This window comes from Stenella coeruleoalba (assembly GCF_951394435.1).
Source record: "Stenella coeruleoalba genome assembly, chromosome: 11".
In the NCBI taxonomy this organism is placed as follows: domain Eukaryota; kingdom Metazoa; phylum Chordata; class Mammalia; order Artiodactyla; family Delphinidae; genus Stenella; species Stenella coeruleoalba.
This window is the reverse complement of record NC_137157.1, coordinates 17,521,877-17,540,348: the sequence shown is the minus strand read 5'-3', so window position 1 is coordinate 17,540,348 and position 18,472 is coordinate 17,521,877. Positions and strand designations below refer to the sequence as shown.

The 18,472-nt window shown below is 48.9% G+C and overlaps 2 protein-coding genes across 4 annotated transcripts in view; one reads left to right on the top strand and one right to left on the bottom strand.

Moving 5' to 3' along the window:
• The window catches only part of CHST11 (carbohydrate sulfotransferase 11), a 286,336-nt gene that overhangs the window by 132,424 nt on the left and 135,440 nt on the right, over positions 1 to 18,472 (top strand). For all 3 annotated transcript variants that reach the window (XM_079937162.1, XM_079937161.1, XM_079937163.1), the window contains one exon: positions 818 to 903. In XM_079937162.1, the coding sequence (XP_079793288.1) occupies positions 818 to 903 (86 nt within the window). The remainder of the gene's footprint in view (positions 1 to 817; positions 904 to 18,472) is intronic.
• On the bottom strand, positions 9,166 to 10,411 carry LOC307193888 (cytochrome b-c1 complex subunit 10-like; the record flags this gene model as incomplete). Its single annotated transcript, XM_079936522.1, has 2 exons — positions 9,166 to 10,042; positions 10,403 to 10,411. 2 exons carry the CDS (start codon positions 10,409 to 10,411, stop codon positions 9,860 to 9,862), a joined length of 192 nt encoding a protein of 63 aa, XP_079792648.1. The 3' UTR covers positions 9,166 to 9,859.

Here is an 18,472-nt window from a genome sequence, read left to right as displayed (position 1 = left end):
CCTCCCTTCAACAAATAATTGTCGGGAGGGTGACTATGTATTAAACTCTGTGCAAGGGGCTTCACAAGTGAGGGAGTTTTGTGAACAAGAAGAATGAAAAAAGAATCTTTTTTCCTTTGAAAAACAGTTCTTAGTATCCTCAAAGCTGTTGGGTTTTTGAGAAGTTCACTTAATTCCTCCTCTTTTATTCTTTGTAAGTGCTCATCCTTACAATGAGAACCATAAACCGTAAATCTCATCCAGAACCGTAAGCCCTCATCCTTTCTGCCTCAAGCTGATACTGTCATTAACAATAATGTAATGTACAAGAGGCTTTGGGGAGGCCGGCCCTCTGACTCACCCAGTGGGAAGAGCCCGCCTGGGGAAGGCCCTGCGCCGTTCTCCCCCTTGACACCCCGAAAGAGGGCTCCCGCAGGGGCTCGGGACCCAGGAATAAGAGCTCGTAACTGATTGTGGAGGGAGAAGGCTGCCGAATTTTAAAAATATCACCAAGTCTGGCGTTGGTAGAACTCGCTGTCTTGGGACAGCAGTTACAATGTCATCTGCAAAAGTTCAGGGTTTTAGGTGCCTGTCTTGTTTTCCGAAGGATTTGCTGGGCAGAATTTTCAGCATTATTTATGTCCTGGGTGTGGACGAGCCTGAAGGCCAGGGAAGACCCGTGGGCCCCCATGGCACCAGGCAAAGGATCAGCCCAGCTGGAAGCCTGTCCTCTCTTCCTTCCCCAACTGTTTCTTCTTCCCTCCTCTGTGCCCTTTTCTTGGTCAGACAGCAAACGTTTGTTGCTTATTTCTGATGAGCCTTCACTCTCTCTCCTCAGTCATGCGGAGGAGCCCCTTCGGTGTGGACATCTGCTGCCGGAAGGGGTCCCGAAGCCCCCTGCAGGAACTCTACAACCCGACCCAGGTAAGCCCTGGAAACGTCCTTGCTTCTCAGCTTGGTCTCCATGTGTCAATTTTTTGGGGGACGGAGAGGGATTGAAAAACGCCCTAATTGTGATCTTTGGGGATTTGAAACTTCCCTCCACTGCCTGGCAGTTTCCCTTCAGTGGTTGCTTTCTTGGTTACCCTTTTGCTCTAGAATGGCTCTGAAATTCTAGTGAGAGGTATTTAGTGAGAGGGACAGCTTGGTAGAGTGCGGGGCAGAGCTTTCAGACCTGCCCAGGTTTGGGATCCCTGAGAACCAGACAGTTGCAGGTGCCAGGAAGGGGACTCTGAAGTTGCAGAGCCTGCTAGGCTGTGCAGTCTCCCCCGTGACACCCCCAAAGGCGGCTCACATGGGGGTGAACTCAACACCCAGCTCCCATATCTGGTTATTAGAGCCCAACGATGTCCCCAAGAGTTGCACCTCACTGCGTCAGTTTGACAGGACTCCCTTGGGTGGGGAGACTTTTTGCTTAAGTGACTGTCACAGTAAGTTGGACTTGATTATGAAAAGAGTTCCTCTCTGAGCAAAATAAGCTCCAACCAAGGTAAAGTGCCCTCCATGGAAAGCTAGGAGCAAAGGGAGGAGGCCTGGTTGCCACGGCGATGGCCTTGTTGGTGTGTGTCGGTCTTGACGTGGAGACTCCAAGGCTGGTCCTTTTGCGGGAATGTGAATTAGCTTGTGATGCCAAGAACTGGTGAATGAACAACTAGTGACCCATTAGCTGACTTTGACAGCTGGGGAGAAAGGGGGGAAAATGTACTGCTTTGGCTGTAATCTTTGAACTTTATTTTGTATCAAATTCTTGATTTAGTATTTCTGGGGACCAAGGTGCTTGTTAGAGGAAGAAACTGCTTGGTTCCCCCAAAGTGATGAATTCCCAGAAGTCTTGCAAAGGGATGAGCCTGAGAACTTTCTGATTCCACATCTCTATCCTGTCTTTCACCTGTACTCCCGTCTGGAAAAATGAACTCCTGAATTTGTGCAGAATGGGTGGCCTAACCATGTTAGTTCACTCCCCTATCCGCCCACCACTTTGGAGCTCAGTGTGATGGGGCCAGATTTGCCAGGTAATTGCAAACTCAGATTGCCTGAGGCCTCCTTTACTGGGTTCTCTAGTGACGCAGCAGGGAATTTGTATTTTGTTTTGGTTTTGTTTTTTTTTTAATTTTTATTGAAGTATAGTTGATTTACAATGTTGTGTTAGTTTGAGGAATACCGTATAGTGATTCAGTTATACATATATATATATATATATATATATATATATTCTTTTTTTAACATTCTCTTCCATTATAGATTATTACAAGATATCGAGTATAGTTTCCTGTTGGTTATTTTGTATTTGGGTTTTGTTTTGTGCCCCAGTATCTGATTATGACAGGCTAGTCTCCCAGCCTGTTCACACACTGGTCTTAGGGAAGAGGATTTCTGGTAAGCCATGTTGAAAACAACACATGCTATTGACATGCAAAGCATCCTTCTCTTTTAGTTGACATCCTCTGTTCTCAGATCATTTTCTACATCAAAACCAAACCACTGAAGTGCTCCTTCTTTCCTGAGGAAATTTTATGGGCAGCATGTGGGTGTCACGGGAGGAGCTATTTCTGAAGTAGATGCCCCTGTGGACAGGAAGTTCATGGACTGTGTCTGCGCCTGTCACTACTGTGTCCCTGTAGTGGGTGGCCCCAAATATCTGTGACTGAAAGAATGAAAGTCCAGGTTTAAATTCCTCCTTCACCTCCAGTTGGTTGTGCAACCTTGCATACATGATGAGTCCACTATAGGAGTCAGCTTTCCCATCTCTCTGGAACGCTGGGAGGATGAAATAATGCTGATGTGTCAGGGGTTATGTAAACATGATCCGTCATCACCACGGTCATGAGAATGGCTTCACTCGTGGAAACCTTGATTTTAAGAGTCAGACCTGGGTTCGAAGCCTGGTCTCCTCATTCATCAGCTGTGTGAATGAGCACAAGACATGTAACCCCTCAGAGACGGCCTTTCTCCTTTGTAACACGGTGCTGACAATTCCTGCCTTGCAGCCTTCCCTGAGAAGGTGTGCCTCGCTCGGTGCCTTTTATGGAGTTTGCTCATTCCCAGATTCATTCATGCATTCACTCATTCATTTCTTCACACTCTTACGAGCGCCCACTCTGTGTAGCACAGTGCCAGGCACTGGCCACAGAAGGGTGAGCAAGGGGCTGTGTGTGGTTAGCCTTCCGTGTCTGGTTCTCCTCGTTATCCCAGAGCTGGCTTGAGTGGGTTATCTGGTGAGGGGGACCCTGCTTGGTCCATTTGTAAACCCATCAGAGGAGAGAGAACCTTCCTGGGTAGAGCTCATCCCTTCCATCCGGTGATGTGGGGTGCAGATGCTCACTTAGAAGCCTAGGACCCGGGAGGGAAGATGGGGCTGGAGAGGCAGCTCTGGGAGCCAGTTGTGAGAGCCTAGGTGGGTGAGTCATCAGCCTCCATCAGGCACTCGTGGGCAAGCTGTCTGGCCCCTTTTGCTGGTAGCCAGGAAAATGTCCCTGCAGGAGGATCTCCCTGTTTCCTCGGGATGTTGTCCCGGGATGTTTTTTCTTAGGCTGGTTTCCTTTACAAGCTGCAATTATGTTCTCCTCCCAAGCACGTTCCGTCGGTGGTGCTTCTCAGAGAAACCGTCTTGGTGACCTTTGGGGCTGCCGTGGGCCGGGGAGCTCAGAGGAGAGAAGGGCGCAGGAGCTTCTGTTGAGTTGAGTAGGGTTTTGTGTCCCGGAGACATTAGCAAACATTGCATCCGTTGGGGCTTGGTTGTGGTTTCTCGTGTTCTCCTACCAGCCAAGCTGTGGAAGCCGCTAAGCCTGGATTGATGTTATCACAGAGGCAGATGACAAGCCCTGTAATTGCTAGAAACTGAACTGCTCCCGGAGATGCCGTTTCCCCATTTTATGTTGGTTGGTGATTTGCGTTCGATATATAATGGTGAAAATAGGAACTGTTTATTTTAGATGATAAGAAAACCAACATAACTGCGGGAAGCACCATCTTAGTTAGCAGGTACTGGTACTGTAGGCCAGATGCTATCTAGATGCCTACAAACATCTCGTGGGGTGCTGGTATTAAGCCCCGCGCTAGCTAGTGCACCCCCACTTTAGGTATGGGAGAACAGGCTGAGGAGCTTGTCACATAGCTTGTAAGAAGCAGAGGAAAGATTCAAATCCAGGATGGACTCCAGATGCATTTATCTCCCTGCTGTATTCACTGTCACCAGCAAAGTTCTCTTGGCAGGAATTACCCCATACAAAAAAAAAAAAAGAGAGAGAGGAAAAAAAAATCTTATCCAGATTTTCACTGGACAAAGTCTTAAAAGCTCCCTTAGGAAAATTGGCTCTAATCCGACTTTAGTGTCCAAGGTTTTCTTATTTTAGTGCCTCACAAACCCCTAACCATTAAAACAACAATTGGTGAAAAAAAAGTTTGTAGTTGATATTCTTAGAAAAACTGCACTGTGATGTCTTATAATTTTCCTGGTTCTCTGCTGTCTTCCTGGCCCCAAAATAAAACGTAATTGCTGATCAGATCAGCTGGCGTCAAGTCACCGAAAGTTCAGGAGCTGCCAGCTGCATATTTGTGGGCCGAGCACATCTGTGGGCCGCCCGGCTCAGCTCAGATGCAGGGCAGAGCTATGCCGTCAGCCGTTAACAGGGCATAATTGCGCCTAAAATGCCAGCGAGGGTGAGACAGCTTGTCCTGCCTCGCCCACCTCCCGGTCCTCTCGTGGGTTCCCTGAAGTCTTCCCAGCATCACTCATGTGGTTCAGCCCTGCCCCGCCTGGTTCTTTCTTTAGCGTTTATACTTGCTCTGTGATTACCACGTTCTGAGAATACAGATACTCAGCCCAGGGGCTGACCAGGAACTCCTAAGTGCTGAGTCTAGGAGGTCTTCACTCATGCACCAGTGGCGTGCGGGCCTTCCTAGGGGCCTCTGAGGACCAGTCAATATAATATTTTGACCAGTCAACATTTTATTATAATAATAAAATTGGATCTTTATTGGTGCAATCTTCAATGTGTTAAAAGTAAATTTAGTTCTCCATAAGGTAGGCTCGAGGAGGAAGGATGGAGAGAGGGAGAGAAGGGAGGTAGGAAGGAAAGAAGGAAGGGAGAAAGAAAGGAAGAGAGTTACTGTTCATTGAATGTATAATACACATCAGTGACTCTTCTAGGTGTTTTCCACACGTATCTAATGGAATCTTCACAACAATCCTAAAATCTGATAGCCCCATTTTTCAGGTAAGTTAACTGAAGCCCGGAAGGACTGAGCAATTTGCCAGGGTCCCACAGTCCCTAAAACGGTAGTGCCGGCTCTATCTGACCTGGCGAGATAGTGGGAGGGAAAGAGCCTATCCCGTTATCTTTCCCAGGGGGAAAAATGCTCCCTTGAGGTTCTTTTTCATGGTGACTCAAGCTGAGATCTGGGACGTGTTCCGGATAGTTGTAAAATTCCCAAAGGCAGGGGCCAAGTCTCGTGGAGTGGTATGGAATGCACAGTAGATGTCCAATAAACAATTGCAGATTTTTTTTTTCTCACTGAACATGGTATTTTTGGAGGGGCCTTTGTCTCCTGGCTGGAACCAGACTAAGCAGGAGTCACCCCCAAGAACTCTGCTGTAGGATAGCACAGCTTGGTGACATTTGGAAGTTGGGGTCTTTGATTAAAGTTTTAGATTGAAAAAAGCTTGAATTGTCCAAGGGAGGGTGGGAAACTCTTCTAGCTCCAACCTAAATAGTTTTCTGAGCAAGGCTTGCCAAGATTCGTTTTGTCTACAGATGCTCATAGGATAAACAGAGGAAAAAGACGTGGGGAAGAGAGGCGTGTAGGTAAGAGAACATGACAAGTGCTGTGTGATGGAAGCATTCTGAAAGGTTATGGGAGAATCAGGAGTGAGCAGTTAACCCTTTGAGGCACAGGGCACAGTGCGAGGCTTTCTAGAGGAGATGGCATTTGAGCCGGGCCTCTGAGGACACATCAGACTTCACCGGACAGAGAAGAGGGAACAGCCTCCCGGAGCAAAGGAACAGCAGGAGTGAGGTGCACAGGTGGGACGGTCCATGGCGCATTCAGAGAATGGCGAGGGGTTTATAGCTGGCGTGAAAGAGCATGTTGGAAGCTGATTGGAGAGAAGGCAGGAGAGGCAGGTTGGTACCAGCTGGATAAGGCTCATTTGCCCTTCTGGAGGGTTTAGTCTTCAGCCACCGGCAGGTTGGTGGTCCCAAGGAGCCCCCTGGAGATGGTGTGCACCTTACAAACCAGCTGCTGCTTCTCACTTGGCCACTTGTTAACTCCGGGGTCCTCTCTAAGGAGGTCTGGCCCTCCTGGCCGCAACCTCCTCACCTGTAACATGCAGGGGCTGGACTGGACCCGTGCTTCTCAACACGTGCCGCACTTAGGAGCTTTGAAAAAATGACCAATGCCCAGACCCCCAGAAATTCTGATTTTATTTGTTGGTCTGGGATAGGGCTGGGGTGTCAGTATTTTTCAGATTCCCTGGGTGATTCTGATGGGCACCCAGAGCTCAGAAGCACTGGGCTGGAGATTCTGTAAGGGCCCCTCCAGTTTTTAAATCTTTGATTCTTGCATAACCCATAACATGAAAAGCAACTCAAAGCATGTGCATCGAGGTTGCTCTCTATCTTTTCTAATGTCTTTGTATATGAAGGCCCGTGTGAATTATTTGTACTCGGCCTCATCCACGAGGACACGGAGACCACGTTCCTTCCTGTGCTGCTCAGGACAGAAGGTTGTTGTGTCAACGCCCTGAGTGTTGGAGACTCGTGATGTGAACAAACCCAAAAAGCGGAGCCCTAGGGCAGAATGTTGGATGGAGCCCTGTGTAAACGAAACTTGAGCCACTTAGCTCTTGATCCCATAAGAAGGAGAACCTAGACTTGTTCCAAGCCAGACATCAGGTGGGCGCTTCTGAAGGATCAGCTTCAGTCCCACAAATAAGCATGAAAGGGAGAAAGGGCTCTCTGCCTTGAGAATCGTTCAGGAAGAACAATGCTGAATGGCTGTGTCCACTGGGGAAGGCAAGAGAGAGCAGACATTGTACAGCCCCCAACTCTGGTCAATTAATCCCTTCATTACCAACCACCTGGTAAATGACGAGTCCCTCTAATTATCTTGCATTGACCCAACAGCTGTCTACCAGCCAAAGAGGGATTAATTGATTTAGTTGTGGACCGGCTCCTTATGCAAAGATATTACTTACTGTCAGCCTAGCAGAACGGCAGCTGGCTGGCAAAGATGAAATATTACATCAGCTTGATCTTACATACAGCACTTGGAGGATGCTTCATTATTAATTGCAAATTACAATAGATGAGCAGAGTCCATTGCAAAACCCGGGGACAATGGGCCGCCTTTTCCACTGTGGCCAGTGGCTTCATTATTCTTGAACCAGGGAAGGCGCCCTGGTCGGATTTCCAGTCAAGCCTGGACAGATGGCGAATCTAGAGTCGGATGCAGTTCGGGTTGAAAAAGGTGATTGGATGCTGGAAGGAAGGGCGGGATCCCAGCCCAGGTGTATGACGTGGGGCAATTACTTAACCTCTGGAAGCCTCGGTTTCCTTATCTGTAAAATAGGAGCATGATGCCAGTCTTGCAGGTTTGTGAGATTTAAAATCGTGTATGAAAAGCACCTAGGATGGTGCCCAGGGCAGAGGTGGTGATAGTCAGTAGCCGTCAGTGATCTGGGTTGAGTTAGGTCACCTGGGACTTCCCTGAGGGGGTCTGGGACCATGCTTGGTCCCTGTCCTGCAGGCTCAGACGTTTGGCAGGTGTGCACTTGGAATAATAATAAGAAGATTATTTTGTTGAATAATAATAAAATAGATGATTTCCTCTTGCCTGGAAGCTACTAGCTAGCTATTCATCACGAGCACTACCTAAAAATTTTGATTTATGTTACGTGTCTGGTAGACTCAGTTATAGGGAAGCTTGCTGTGCTGATTTTTAAGGCTATGAGTGCCTGTGTGTGTGTGTGTGTGTGTGTGTGTGTGTGTACACTCAACCCACATCCTGGAAAATGGGCAGATTCAGCTGTTAAGTTTTAAAGGTCTCCTGTGGTTGTGTCTGTCGTACCCACAGCACGTAGCTAAGTGGCCTCATTAAGAGCTGTTAAATAAGACCATCTCTGGGCCGTGTTAATGCGAGGCCATTGATTTCGTCGATTGGTCCACGTTTCATTCAGGCTGTTTTTATAGGCAGTTGTTCTGTTTCTGGAAGCCTAATTTGACCCAGTATATTCAAATCTGGTTAGCTCGGTGCTCTAATGGGGTTTTTCTGTGTCAGGCTGTGTGGATATAAGCTGGCATATTTCAATGAGAGGAGGGCATTCGAGTGACAAAACAACCTCAGCAATTTCCAAATGGTAACACAGCTGTAAAGTCTGCCATCTTTGGAAAGTTATTTCCTAAATTACCCTCAATTATAAGAGGTCTCTACATAATTTGATTTTTCTGTAAATTATACAACTCAGGGAGCTTCTCGGCCAACTGGATTTTAACCTTGTTGGAATGCATAGAGCTGAGACAAAGCCCTGGCTTGCTCTCAAATTCTCTGTAGGAAAGACGGTGTCTGGGGATGGGGTGGGGTGGGCATCAGCTTCCCCCCATCCGGCCTCCCTCTTGACCTGCAGGTCTGGTGGGGAGCAGGGTTTCCACCCTGCCTCCACCACGAATTACTGTGAACTCGGGGGCCAACAGCTGAACCTTTTCAAACCCTTCAGACCTTGTTTATAAAGTAGGAATAAAGTACTAACTGTTCAGTTATTAAGGATTAAATTAGAATATATATATAGCAAGTTCCGGGCATGTGGCAAGCTGCTCAGTCGATGCTGTTTTTTTAAATTCATATTAGCTCAGATGAAAACTCCTCCAGGAAGCTCCCCCTGATTCCCCCCCGCCCCCCTTCAAACTCAGGTTAAATGTCCTTCTAGAATGGTGCTGCCTACTCACAATGTAATGTGACTTGTATATGTTCTTCGAAATTTTCCAGCAGCTACATTTTAAAAAGTAGAACAAAAACCAGGTGAAATTCATTTTAATAATATACTTTACTTAACCCAGTATAACCAAAGTATGATCATTGCTACATGTAATCGATAAAAATATTAAGATATTTTACACTCTTTGTACTGAGTCTTTGAAGTCCTGTGTATTTGACACAGCACATCTCACTTTGGGCTGGCCATATGTCCCATGCTCAATGGCCACACGTGGCTGGTGACAGTCATACTGGACAGTGCAAGTCTATCCTCACCCCCATGCCCATGTTCCCCTCGTTCGTGACACTTATTTTATGTGTTTGAGATGATCTAAGTAGGCTTTGAGCCTCGTGAGGGCAAGGTCTGCGTCATTCATCTTGGTATCCTGTGGCCACTGCGTCCAGCCACAGAAAAGGAGCTCAGTAGGTGCTTGGCACTGAGCGAATCGCCTGTCCCTGGGCCTTGAGCAAGCCCGGTGTGTGGAGGTCATGCTGAGGAGGCGACCAGGGCTTCGTGCCCCCAGAGACGCCGAGGCAGCCAACCGTCAAGGCGGGAGGCTTGCTGGGGCCCAGGAGGTCCTTGGTCTGAAGAGGACATCTCCACTCCAGGCTGAGGCCTGACGTTTCTCCTAAAAAACGTCCTTCCAAAAGTCCAAGTGCAAGGACCGTGGAAGGGCTGACCCTTAGAAAGACACTGGTCATTTCACCTCAACTTAGGTTTCGTTTGTTAGTTTTTCAGAGAGAGGTTTAATGCTGTGTGCGTTCACACACCAAAGCTGTTTTCACAAACGTAGAAAGTCTAACCGTGTGTTTCCTCCAGGTCCATCCCAAGAGCATGGGCTGTTTCACATGCAGATGGAAGTAGGCAGCACCACCAGATTCCAGAGGCGGCTGAGGGGCGTCGGTTTCATTAATTGTCCTTCTTAAACTTGCCGTTGTTGTAGGGCACCCAGTCCAGAATCAGCTGCCAGCCGGTGGCCCCCACCAGTCCCACGGCGCCCGTGGCGCCCCACACGCCCACCGTGGGAATCCAGATTTTGGCCAGCTCGCGGTAGCGACGGCCCAGGAACCTGCTCAGCGTCACAGTGCTGTCCTAACGTCTCAGCTTCGGTTTTATAAGATTCTGTCTTGAGACTGGCGTGTGACAGTGTGGGGAGCGTGGAGAGAACAGGTACAGGGAATTGGATGCTTGAAAGAGCTGGAGAAAGTGAGTCATAGACTCAGAAGGAATGGGGGGGAGGGTCGGGGAGGGGACTGCTTAATCCAGACCTCGCCCTTCCTCAGTACATAGCCCACATTCAGCCCTGTTTCCTTCTTCCCTTCCCTCCTCCCTCCTTCCCTCCTTCTTCCAGAGCAGGTGGCACAATTAGGAACCCAGTAAAAATGCATTGAATGAAATGGGACTGAAATTGCTGGATGCCGTCTTTCCTTCCCTCCCTTATTATATACCTACCGTATTCATTTCCTACGGCTGCCGTTAACAGAGGACCACAAACTGGGCGGCTTAAACCACGAGAATGTATCGTTTCCCATTTCTGGGAGCCGCGGGTCCGAGATCAAGGTGTCGGCAGGGCTGGTTCCTTTGAGAGCCCGAGGAAGAATCTGACATGCCCCTTATCTAGCTCCTGGCAGGTTGCTGCTGTCCTTTGGCTTTCTTTGCTCGTAGAAGCATCGCCCCAGTCTCTGCCTTTGTTTTCATATGACGTTCTCCCTGTGTGCGTCTGTGTCCAAATCTCTCTGTTTTATAAGGACTCCAAACGCAGTGGATCAGGGCCCGCCTGCTCTAATAGGAGTTCATCTTTAGTCTATAGTGACCCTCTTTCCAAATAAGGTCACCTGCTGAGGTACCAGGGCTAGGATTTCAACACATGGATTGGGCGGGGGAGGGGTGGCGCAGTGCAACCAGTGACACCTGCTGTGTGTATAGCGCTGGGCTAGATGCTGGGGCGCTTAAGACAAGGAAGTCCTCGCCCTCTATTAGTTCATACTCTAGCGGGCAACTCAGGCCAGGAAACTGACCATCACAAAACAAAGTGCTATTTGAGTTTGGTACTCGATGCTAGAGGAGCGTAGATGGACCAGGAAGTTAGACGAGGCGTGCGCACGTGGGAGTGTGTGCACCGTCTGTGCTCCTGTGTTTCTGTAGCCTTTGTCACCCCGATTGAGCAAAGACACAGGAGAGGTGACACACAGAGGACCATCTGGTCCTGCCCTCCCCCGCATAAACACCAGCTAAGGGGAGAGGACGTCCTGACTCTCAGGGAACTGGAGCACCGTCCCTCCTGGGCGGGCACCCCATCCATGCCCCTCTGGTGATGACCGGCACCCCAGGGATGCGTGAAAACCGGTTTGACAGTAGCTCCTGACTTCTAGAAAAGTCTGCAGCTCCAACGTCTCCAGCTGATAGTCTGCTGTTCAGTATCTACATGACCATGCCGGAGGACACTGCCAGGTTGGCCCTGCTCCAGCCTTGGCGGGTGCAGAGCTGCTCTGGAAGGAAGCTGGAACATGCCACAGGGGTGGGACGCCCAGGCAGATTCCGCTGCTGCCTAAAATGGCCTGTTGCAATGTTTCCTCCCCTTTGTCTTCTGTCAGGGGTTGAAAGCCACAGAATGGCCAGCATACAGTTCTGGCAGTCATTTGAACTCTTGGAGAAACCGCTCCGCCTGTCTGTTCCATCTCCAGCCTGTGCCCTACGGGATGTCCACAGATACGTCCACAGCTGTAACGGCATCTCGCCAGTGCAGGGCTTGGCTGTGGAGAGCTCGGCCAGCTCACTGCTTGCTTGGATCCAGCCCTCACATCCTGTCCCGGTATTTGGGGAAAAGTTCTGAGAGAAAGGGGCATGTCTGAGGCCCTCCCTAGCCGTGGTTAAGAGCACGGGCCTTAGAACCAGCTGGAACCCCAGAGCCACCGCCTGCCAGCTGTGACTTGGGGAAGCTTCTTACCTTCTCTGTGCCTCAGGTTTTTCACCTGTAAAATGGGGATAATACATTACTAGCATCCACCTCGTAGGGTTCTTGTGAGGATTAAATTTGAATCCACAGAATGAGGCCGACATAGGTGTTCGCTGTTTGCTGTTATTGTTATTCAGGGACAAAAGCCAGAAAGGAGGAAATGATGCTGGGGACACATGAGCAAGTTGAAGCTCAGATCACTTGGAAGGCAGGGCTCCGTGAACTGGCTCATCTTCTACCTGTTAAAAGGGAACTCCACCTTCTAGAGCAGAGGGTCTCTGTTTTGGCTGCACTTCAGAATCAAAAAAGGAAATTTAAAGCATCCACACATTCAACCCACTAAATCAGAATTTCTGGGGTGTCGGTACTTTTTTAAAAGCTCCCAGTTGATTCCAGTGTGCAACCCAGTTTGAGAACCACTTGCTCTGGCTTTTTCCTACTCAGAGACAGGTCCGGGGACCACCAGCCTTGGCATCACGTAGGAGCTTGTTAGAAACGCCTTGGCTCCCACCCCAGCCTGCTGAATGGAAACCTGCATTTTAACAGGGTCCCAGGTGGTCTGCAGCAGTGTTCACTGGAGAGGGCTCCTGAGAGAACAGTCCGCTCCCTGGGGGCTTCTAGAAGAAGCAGCTGTCCATGTATTAGATGACCAAGGACAGGTGGTACAGAGTCTGCGTGGATTTCAGAGACAGAGGTCCCTACCTTTCGTGGAGCCTGGCACGCTGTTGCTTTCTGGAAACTTAGAAAACAGATGCTATGTTTGTGCTGCATGGGGTGCTTGTCGGGGGCAGGGAGCTTCAGTCCCACGGTGGGCTAGGTGGATGGGCAGCCTCTCGGGTCCTCTGGACGCCCTGAATGTTCATAACTGGCTCAACTTGGAGGAAGAAAACGTGACTTTGAACGGGGACCCTGGAAGCGAAGGCCACTGTGATGCCTTTAAAAGGCCTCATCCTTTCTGCGTGCTGAGTTCCTGGGGTGAAGGGGAGCTGAGTGAGGAGCTGAGCTGGGCTGCCTTGGTGGCCGCAGTCTGAGTTTGTTCTCCGCGCGGTTTGGGCTGTTCCTGACCACACTTTGTCAGGAAACAGGAAGGAGGCACCCAAGGTGGACCCTCCATGCTCCCCCACCCCACTCCAGCCTTTACCTCCAAATGACATCTTTAGGTGTCACCCTCTCCCAATCCCACCCCCCACCCCAATCCCATCCCCCCACTGCCTCTACATGCCAGGCGCAGCAGATCTCAAGCAATGAAGTTTAACGGGAAGAGAAGGGAATTCAGAGCCCGAAGTCCTAAGTTTAAATTTCTGCCTCTTTCTGCTTGATCTTGGTCAAGTATCTCAGAGTGGAAAATAATTTATTTAATTTTAGCTGAAGAGGCCACATAGTATAGCAGTTAAAACTGGGGTTCTTGGAAGCAGGCTTCCTGGGTTCAAATCCATACTCCCTGGCAGAGTAACCGTGGGTCATTTACCTAATCTCTGGGTACCTCAGTTTCTTGATCTGTAAAATGGGGAGAACAGCAGTCCCTACCTCTTTGGCTTGTTAGGAAGATTTAATGAGTTGATTTGTGTCAAGTGCTTAGAACAGTAGCTGGAGACACAGAGTCAAGTACGTTAGTAAATGTTCTTTTTTTACCTTTACATTTGCATATTTAAAACTTTCCACTGTTCTTTTCAAAAAAAAAAATTGTAATCACAGTTTGGGTTCTAGTAACTGACTTTTAAGAGAAGCGTCTCTTGCCCAGTGACGTTTATAGTTCCTCACATTCAAACAACCTGTCGTTGCTTTTCAAATGCAGCAGCCCCCATTTTACAGGTGGGGAAACTGAGGCACAGAGAGGCCTACTGGCTTTTAAAGTAACACGTGCAGGGTCATCCGATCCAGTCAGGGAGTTGCAGAGCCACAATTCAGCCTGTTGTTCTTGGGACCAGGCCACCTCTGCCAGCTCAGCTGGCGTAGAGATGCGTTGACTACATGGGTGACCCAAACGCATTTGATTCTCAATTCATTGGTCCTTAAAGTAGTGATGGAACCCCCTCCTCCCCGTGAGAACTTGTAAATAGGCTGGCTCCTGCCTGCCTTTGGTAGGTGGTGACCACGGTGCTCCAGGCACACCTGGGTGAAGGATGCTGCTTGGTCCTGGGGCCCCTTCTATCCCAGCGGGCAGGATGCGGTGAAGGGGAGCAAGGATGATGGGGCACCCTGTGCAGGCCACTTCTCTCCTGGCTTCTCAGTTTCTCCCAGAAACTCACTCACCCCTCATGAGTCAGACAGAGCATCTTTAAACCAGGAACAAGATTGCTCAGGCCAGAGTTGGTACCTGAAATAAGCAAGTTACAGGAAGTGCTTCTGAGGGTTTAAGAGTTGGAAGATTGCTTCTTTGAGTTCTTCTCTGCCTAGGCACAGTGACCATCTGTAATTGTCTCCTCCATTCATTCTTGTCAGGAGTGGCCTGTTTGCGTTCATCCCCCCGGGTCTGTGTTACGAGCCCAATGGAGACACTGTTTGGCGGCCTCTTGCCATCCTCTTGCCAGAACCCTGACCAAGAATCAGTGTTCAAACAGGAATCAGCATGATTCCAGGTCTCTTTCCTAATTAGCAGGAAGCACAGAGCCAGTGAAAGCAAACAGGCAGCTTGGTAAGGCCAGGGTAGGGGCTGCCCATTTGGGGAAGGGTTGGCCACACTGATTGGTAGATCCGCTGGGCTTCTGTTGTGTCAGTTGGTTCCACAGCCTGGCACAGACCATGGCAGTAGTTGGCAGAGGGAATTATAGGCAGGGGTTAACTCATCCCCAGACCCCTTGATCACTAAGAGTAAAGAAGTAGATAGACTCACACTAAGCCCTTAGTTTTTGCAGATGGAACATTCTGGGTTTGACTTTTCAAGAGCAGCCTGGAAGTCCATTAACAAGGGACACTTGTAATCTTTCAGAGGAACAAATTTGAATCGGAGGAAGCCAGCCCCTCAGCTCACCAGTGAGCCCAGCCATCCCCTGAGCACAGCAGCTTTGTAATTCTGTAATCATCATTCCCAAAGAACCTTCATTCTAGGACTGGTGGAGCCTCTTGAAAATTTCATCTCATTTGGTAGGGAAATTGCATGCTAACATGACATTTAGAAATGAGGAGGCTGTCTTGGGACCTGTCCCTCAAACGTGTTTTGTCACCACATAGACTGGCTCACAAATGGTACCCCCGCTTTCTCCCACATGCTACATTGGGTCTCTCTCATTCATAGGATGGTTAATCTCAGTTTAGCCTCTGGGCCTTGGCTCTCAGTGGGTTTTCTTTCATTTTACAGGATAGACAAGCTGGTGCCTGAAAAGAAATGTGACTTTTGAAAGGAATTAGCAGATACTACGGGAGTTCAGAGGTGGCTGATACCCAGTTATTCACGGTCATGAGGGAAAGGGGTTGAATGAGAAATAGAAATCCACACGTAATCTCCAGACCTCGCCTTAATCAATGGCCTTCTCTTCCACGACGCCTTTAACCTTCTTGGGCTGATTCGTGGCTCTTTTCAGAACTGAGATCCTGAGTGATCAGCACAAAAGAAATAATTTACCAACCCCTTTCATTTTTTTTTTTTTTTTTGCGGTACGCGGGCCTCTCACTGTTGTGGCCTCTCCCGTTGCGGAGCACAGGCTCCGGACGCGCAGGCTCAGCGGCATGGCTCACGGGCCCAGCCGCTCCGCGGCATGTGGGATCTTCCCGGACCAGGGCACGAACCCGTGTCCCCTGCATCGGCAGGTGGACTCTCAACCACTGTGCCACCAGGGAAGCCCACCAACCCCTTTCTTAATGAGCATCTAGAGGAACTGAAATTCTTTTTTTTTTTAATGTATTATTATTACTGTTTTTGTTATTCACTCAGAGTAAAGTGTCATTTTTCTTGAGCAAGTGGCAAAATGAGCTTCTTCTGTGGGTTGGTTTGTTCATTGCTGTCTTATCGGACACCAGCATATAACACAGTGATTTTCTTTTTTGCTAAAAAGAAAAAAAATTATTGGGATTCAGGCCTAGATCGCATTGAAATAAAAACCAGGAGCCAGGAGAAGGAGGGTCAATTGCAATTGATAATTGAGTCTCCTTCCCCAGGATTTTAGGGTGTAACTCAATCTGAGGGGAAGGAATGATAAGTATCTTGTTGAGATAAAGCCTGGCCAAAAACAGCCCCTGGCAATTGCTACCATTTGTTATCTGATTAATGCACAAGGTACAGTCTTTCTTGAGCCTAAGAAACTCAGCTTGTCTATCGGTTGCGGTTGCGCCGTTGTTCCAGTTGAACTTGCGAAATAGCAATGTCCAAACCCACTGCAAACCTTGGGAGGTGGTGGTGCTTCTGATCTCAAGCTCTATGCAGTAGGATCCTGGGGAATCCCGCAGACCACAGCCACCAGTTTGGGGGCACCTTACTCAAGGCCTAGGGAAAGGATCCATTTGGGGAGTAAAAGCCAAGCCTGACTCAGAGGTGAAGTGTGCAGCCGGAGCTGCTACACCCCCTTACGGGAACCAGAGCAACATCTGTTCTTCCTCTCTGGTACTGTCCTTGCCCTTGCCCTTGACCCAGGGTCCTTTAAAACCCAAGGCCTGTAGTCACTTGCCTCCTAAACTGTGGTAGGCAGCATGGCCCCACAGAAGATGTCCACATTCCAATCCCTGGAACCTGTGGCTGTGTTACCTTACAGGGCAGAAGGGACTTTGCTGGTGTGGTTAAGTGAAGGATTTTCAGATGGGAAGATTATCTTAGATTAGCTGGGTGAGTCCAGGGTAATCACAAGGGTGGTAAGAGGATCCAGAGACAGAGTGGCAGATGGAGATGGGATGCCGATAGAGGCAGAGGTCAGGGTGCTGTGAGGATGGGGCTCCCAGCCAAGGAATGCAAGTGGCCTCCAGAAGCTGGGAAAGGCACGAAGATGGATTCTCCCTTAGAGCCTCTGCGGAAAACTGTCAACACCTTAACTCTAGGACCTGTGACCTCCAGAACTGTAAGAGAATACACTGGTGTTGTCTTAAGCCACGGGTTTTGTGGTGATTGTTACCGCAGCAATAGGAAACTAACACAAAAGCTCCCACCTACGTCCAGGGTCCGAGGGAAGCCTGGGAGACGCTGATGTCAGGAAAGCAGAATCTAGCAGCAGCAGTGTGAGTGTGGAAAGTGGCAGTAACGATGATGAAGGTGCTGTGATGCTGCCCTCTTCAGAGATTGTTTTGAGCGTAAAGCGAGGTACCATGAAAATGCCCAATAAATCTAAGTTGTGAACCAGCAGCCCTGATTGGCTGAGGCATTGGCTCATCATAGCTCATGGCCCTTCAGGGACAGGCCAAGAAGGTAGAGCCCAGATCCTTTCACTTGTAAGCATCTCTTTTATGACCCTACATACCACCTGAATTCACATCAGAGCACATTTGCGTTGATGGGTTCCCATAGGTGGGAGTTACTACCACTGTGTTCAGTCAATATATTAAAAAAAAAAACTGAATACATATTGGGAGTTTGTGTTGTATTTGTCACGATTTTCCTTCACAATTATATAATACTTCCAGTGTTCTCTAAGTACCTTCACAGGGGCTAGCTTCACTGAAACTCACGATTCTTTGAGGGTCGGCAGGGTAGGTATCATCTCCCGTGTTGTAGATGCCAAGAGAAGGAAACTCCGAAGGCAAGCTCTTAATACACGACTGAGATGAGCCTAAACTTGAACATTTAGCCCAGAGAGGGGAGCGCATCGTGCTGGTTAAGAGCAGACAGTCCTGCCAGTCAGTAGCTGGGTGACCTTAGGCAAGTTACTTGACCTCCCTGTGCTTCAGTTTCCTATCTGTCAGTATAGGGATGATCCTCGTACATACCTCATAGGTTTGTTGTGAGGTCTAAGTGATCATAAAGCCATAAAATGCTTAGAGTAATGCCAGGCACATAGTAGGGTGTGTGGTTGTGTCTCAACGGCCACAGCACCAGCTACACAACCATAGCCAGAGTCAGCCGACCGCATATTTCAGTGCTCAGTTTCCGTGACTGCCCGCATACTGCAAGCCAGAAGCACCCCAAACCATCCCATTCTGCTTGAACATTCCAAAGTGCTCAATTAAGTTGGTGCCTTAAGCTCTAGACCAGAGGTCCACGAACGTTTTCCAGACAGTCAGAATTTTAGGTCTCTGTTGCAGTGACTCAGCTCTGCCCTTGTAGTCTGAACACAGCTGTTGACAACATGTAAATGAATGGACACGGCTGGATTTGGGCCACAGGCGACCTCTGCTTTAGACAATGCTGAGAGCCAGAAATCCCAAATTCAAGTCCCAGCCTTCCCACCGTACAAGGGCATTCTGTAGCAAGTCATGAAGACTCCAGGACTCAGATCCTTCACCTCTAAAAACAGGAAGCACAGTGGTGATTCTTTCAGGAGAAGGGTGAGCCGACGAGCGCGTTTGTAAACCGTAGAGGACTGAGCCTCATTTGGTTGTCAGTATTTTGTTGCTGATGTACAGTTGTGGTCCAGGCCACCTGTGGCGGATGAAGCATGCACGTGCACTTGGTAGAAAATGTTGGGTGTTGGCCGACCAGCTCTCCG